At 40.2% G+C, this 5,321-nt stretch overlaps 1 protein-coding gene across 2 annotated transcripts in view; it reads right to left on the reverse strand.

Moving 5' to 3' along the window:
- ltk (leukocyte receptor tyrosine kinase) overlaps positions 1–5,321 on the reverse strand; it is a 74,468-nt gene that overhangs the window by 9,736 nt on the left and 59,411 nt on the right. For both annotated transcript variants that reach the window (XM_017302620.1, XM_017302621.1), the window contains 3 exons: positions 5,128–5,289; positions 4,802–4,921; positions 464–650 (listed from right to left, as the gene is read on the reverse strand). In XM_017302620.1, coding sequence (XP_017158109.1) covers positions 464–650; positions 4,802–4,921; positions 5,128–5,289 — 469 coding nt within the window. The remainder of the gene's footprint in view (positions 1–463; positions 651–4,801; positions 4,922–5,127; positions 5,290–5,321) is intronic.

A 5,321-nucleotide genomic window follows, 5' to 3' on the forward strand; every position in this document is an offset into this window, starting at 1 on the left:
GAGCAGCGGCTCTACTCTGAGTCCCTCCCAGATGACCGAGCTTCTCACCCTATCTCTAAGGGAGAACCCAGCCACCCTGCGGAGGAAACCCATTTAGGAATATATTTTAGGAATAAATATGCTCCACCAGTGAAATGCTCAGAGCAGCAGAGAAGCTTGCAATCCGGCTTCATTAAGAATAAAAAAAAAATTAAGATATATTTTTTTCATTATTAATTTCTTAAAAACAAAAACAAGCAAAGCTCAGTCTGGCGGGCCGCCAGACTCATAATACACTGGTATTATAAGCCCTGATAAAGTGTCTTAATTCGTACATCACTGCCCCCTTAATAATAATAAATAATATCTTTTTAAATAAGCTTTCTAAGAGTATATATTATTATTACCAAGCAGCCAGTGAAGTAACAGACACATTTCCCACTTGAGCAGCTGTCGCCCTAAACGTCTGTGTGTGGATCAGAACCTGAGCAGGGTGATGTTCTTGCGTGGAACCTCCTTCAGGTCGCTGAGCGACGCGGCCTTGCCTGCGAAGCAGTAGTTGGGGTTGTAGTCGGTCATGATGGTGGAGGAGCGGATCTTGCTCAGCTTGTACTCTGGGCTCTGCAGACGCCGCCGTACTGCGTGCAGGTCGTTCTTCCTGCGGTACCACACTGCAGACAGAAGCAGAACCAGAGGATAAACGGTGTTACTTTTACTTCGGAGCTTTTAGAAAAGTCCAAACCTGGACTTTCTCTGGGAGCCCAGAGCTGCAGAGGCAGCCTCTGATCTGCCCGGGTAGGAGCGTTAATCCAAGGAGAGACCAAGCCACGTCGTAGAGCCAATTTAACATCAAATACACTGTAAAAACACAAAATGCTGCCAGGTTTTTTGTTTAGATTTTAGTGCAAATGTCTTATTGCACTTGAAATAAAAGCAAAACTAACTTACAATTAACTTTTCAGCAAGACATAGGAGCTTTTTAAGTTAGATTAGTTCAGGAATGTCAAAAAAACTAATTTCCGTTTTGGGCCAAATCAAGATCATAAATGCTCTTAAAGGGCCGGTGGTGCCAGAATGCATTGATAAAACCTGTCCACAAACTGATAAAATATCAACGGATTCTTAAAATTAATATTATTATTGAACGTCTTTTCAGTCCCTCCAGGATTTCGTGATTCTTTTTGTGATTTTTTGTAATAAAAATCAAAGTGTTGCGTTTATTTATGATGGTAAATGTGACTTTTTATTATCTGCTGTGTAGAACATGGACTATAATCTGAGTATGAGGCTGAGGCAGCTGTTTAGTACAAGGAAAAACGTTTTTGACAATTTTTGAGAAAAATCTGCAATAAACTTCCAATTATGTATTAGCACTAAAAAGTGCAGGGATTTGGTGATTTTGTGTGAATTTCTATGATAATTCACAAGAAACTGGAAGGACTGATTGATATAACTTGGCAGTAAACAGATAAAAACAAAAATTTAAGTACACTTTGTGTTTAGAGGGCCACATATAAAGCAACAGCGTGCCGGATTTGGCCCACGGGCCTTGAGTTTGACACGTGGTTTAGATATTTCCACTAGAATAAACCAAATATTTTGGTAATATTTTGTGTTTTTGCAGCGTAGGGAGCACTAGAGCTGCTGATGTGGGATGGTTTCTCCTCGGTTAGCGCTCCCAGTCGCCCTTGTCCCTGTGAGGTTGGACTCACCCGCTGTGGAGGGGCAGCCCACGTCCCCGATGCAGGTGGGTAGTCTGCCAGGGAGGGGGAGTGGCGTGCGGGGAAGGAGGAGCCGTCGAGCCATCGCCCGGTGCAGATGCTGGGGACTCGGGAGGAGGGTGGAGGTAAGGACGGGCAGGAGGTGAAATGAGGAGGAAAAGGCAGGACGGGAGGAAGAGGAGGATGAAGAGGAGGAGGAGGAGGAAGAGCACCCAGGGCACAGACTACCTCCCTGCATGGGGGAGAGCTCAGGTGGAGAGACACCATTAAGCTGAAGGGAACGTGAGGATTTCATGCTGCTTTTAACAGCCACTGATTCACAAAACGGCTCAAAACTTTAAAGAAATATCTGCCATTTATTCTCTGCTTTATTTACTTACAGGCGCACAGATTTACCCACAATGCAGCTGGTTAAAAACATCACTCAGACACTCAGTTTTCACTCAAGCACCTCTTTCTTCCACCCATTTTTTATTTTAATCTCCAATTGTTCCAGTTTTAGCTGAACAAAATGAAGTTTCTTTTTATTCATAACATGATTTTTCTTAACAGATTAATTTAAAAAAAGACCTTGCTCTGGTAATTCTCAGTTTGATGCGTTACAAACACAAACTTCCATGTATTTTACAGAGAATTTAGTTGTGCATGATGGTTTTTTTCTTTTTTTTGCTTATTAAAAACAGAAAAGTGTGATGTGCTTTGCCCCTCGAGCCAATTTTAATCCTTAATAGCTGCAAGTTGCTATGTTAAACTCCACTAAAGATATATATAATCTGGATTAAATCTCACTGTTTTGCTTAGAGACGTCTCTTATTTAATCTGTTGTCTTTTTTTGATTTAAATGTGACTTTTCTTGTAAGACTTTAAAGGAACAATGCAGAAATACAAAATGTTGGGCTACACGCAACTTTAACAAGATGTGGGAACTTCTTTAAGTCAATAATTTCTATTAAAAATTACAAGTTATATGTGAGAATAATCTGCTGGTGGAGCAAAACATTGTAAATTAAATGTTTCACTGACAGATTATTTCACTTACAAGTACTTTTTAAATCAATTTTAAGGAATTGCTGACGTAAACTAAGCTCAAATATCTTGCTGAAAAGTTACTTGTACATAAGTTTTCCTTTATTTCAAGTGCACTGAAGTATTCTAGAAACTAGATCAGAAATACTTTGTGTTTTTGCAGTGTAGGCCGTCAGTTTAAGTAAAACAGACGGAAAGACGTTTCCCCAGCAGAGCTGCTTAAAATTCACCCAGGTTGTTAGTAGAGAACCTGCTTTTCATGCAACCTGAAAATCACTCCTCTGAGAATCAGACGAGTCAAAATTCAGGCTCTGCTGCTCAGTTTCATGTTGCAGCTGTCAGAAAGTTGGTCTTATTCTCCCAATAATCCCTCACTGTCCTATTTTACTGCACATGCAGTTCTGTGCACAGCTGAATCTGCACTTAATAAAGGTTTCTACTGCGTAGCAGCTTGTGAAATCAGTTCAGAGTCTTCAGGTCCGTGTCATGATGAATATTTACAGTGCTATGCAAATGTATTCATGTCTTTTGAGCTTTGGCACATTTAGCTACAATCCAGCTGTAAAAATAATTATATTTCGAATGGATTTTGTGTGATAGACCAACAGAAAGTAATGTGTAATTATAAGGTGAAAGAAAAACAGTCTTTTCTAAATAAAAACCTGGGAAGCATGTCATGCATTTCAGTATTTAAGAACCACCTTTTGCTTCAGTTTTGACAGGTTTTGCTTTTCCATCCACATGATTTTCTCATTTTTCTTTGGAAATGCTCAGATTGGATGAAGAATGTCTATAAACATTTTATTTCTGGGGTTTGACTAGGACATATCATAGGCATGTTTCAGGTTGTTGTCCTGTTGGAACAGGAATCTGCAACTTCCACACTCTAAATAATCATTTTTACTCCCAGGTCGGCCAAATAAAACTCGTTTAGAGCCGCAAAAGTCAAAACTTAAAAAAAAGACAACTTACAGTTCTTAAAATCTATCTACTATCCGAAATGTGTTGTTATTTTTAAAGATCTATCACTTTTTCTAATTTTTAGGATTTAAAATAAAGAAAAACTGAAAATTTAGCTAAAATAGGATGGATCTTATAAAGTACAAGAAGAACGGATGTAAAAGGAAATTCAATGTAACTTGTGACTTAGTTAAGTCTTGGCAGAATTATTTAGTAATATTTTGTTTTTGCAGTGTATGATGCTGGATATGGATGCATCTCATATGTTTTGGACTTCATGCACTTTCATTTGTTGGCTTAATCACATAAAATCCCCCCAAAATCAAATTTCTGGTTGTAGTATGAAAAAGTTCACAATACAGGAAAATATTTGGAGATTTCTGTTATGACAAACACAATTTTATGCAATTTTGGAATATATTCTATTGCCCAACTGGATTGATATAACCTCCAACATAAAAATATATATTTTAAATATTCTGGCACTCGCTCTCCTAAATCCTACATCACAATGTGCAATTAGTGCTGCTCTGTATGACATTTGCAGGTTTCAGTTTCGTTTTCCTTGTCCCAAAACAAGTGAGGTCAGCCATGACCCTTTGGTTTTAATCTTTACGTCCTGATAATCATGATTATTTTCCCCACTGAATCATGGGGGATGACATTTACTGCTGTTTATTTTCAGGTTGTACGTAACCAGGAAACGGTTTGCAGTTAAATGTCAAAGCTTCCTGCTTTAAAGACATTTATAGCATGTTATGCTTTCATCAGAACAATCGCTAAACTACAGGCACTAAATAAGACTTTGGTTTCTAATCATCAGCCTTTAATCTGCTGTTTACTCCTCCGATCTCTTTGGATTGTATTTACATTGAGTCGACATAAAAGAGAGCATCAGCAGACTGACATGCTGCAATAAAAAGGTTCAGACGGTTGGCAACCTTTAACTCAGAGCAAATGCTTTCCGCTCCTTTAATCTTCTGGCCGCTGAAAGGGTTATTTTCAAAGTTTCTCAGCCCTTCCAGTGGTTAGTATAGAGTCTGAAAGCTCAGGCGCTCACAGCCGGTGGAAGGAGGAGGGAACCGACTCAGCGCAGAGCTGCAGGAGTCTCTTACTGAGGATGACGCCGGCGCAGACCAAAGCGACGCCGCTGACGACAATGGAGGCGACGACGGCCAGGATCAGCGACGTGGGCAGCTGGCCTGGAGGGACGGGGCTCGGCGGGGCTGGAGAAACTGGAATAGAAAGGTTTGGTTGGTCAGTTTGTGGGTTTATTTTGAGCCAAACTCAATAAAAAGTAACGAGTAAAATATATATGCACACAGTTACTTGCTTAAAAGTTACTCGTCTGTTAGTTTTGTCTTATTTTAAGTGTACTAAGATGGTTGCAGTAGAAACCAGATCATTTTCTTTAGCGTGTGCTTGTGGTGTAAAAACTCACCTGCCGCAGTAACGCACGTTACGTTGTCGCTGGCCAGGAATTCATCGACGTCGCAGAGACAGAGGACGAGGTGAGTGTCTTCTTCCCGTTTGCAGCTCTGCGTCCGACAATGGCTGCAGTTCAGCTCCACCTTGATCTCACACTCACCGTGACCCTCCATGGCTGGAAGGAGCAGAAACGGCACAGATTAAACA

Source organism: Poecilia reticulata, linkage group LG22, assembly GCF_000633615.1.
Source record: "Poecilia reticulata strain Guanapo linkage group LG22, Guppy_female_1.0+MT, whole genome shotgun sequence".
In the NCBI taxonomy this organism is placed as follows: domain Eukaryota; kingdom Metazoa; phylum Chordata; class Actinopteri; order Cyprinodontiformes; family Poeciliidae; genus Poecilia; species Poecilia reticulata.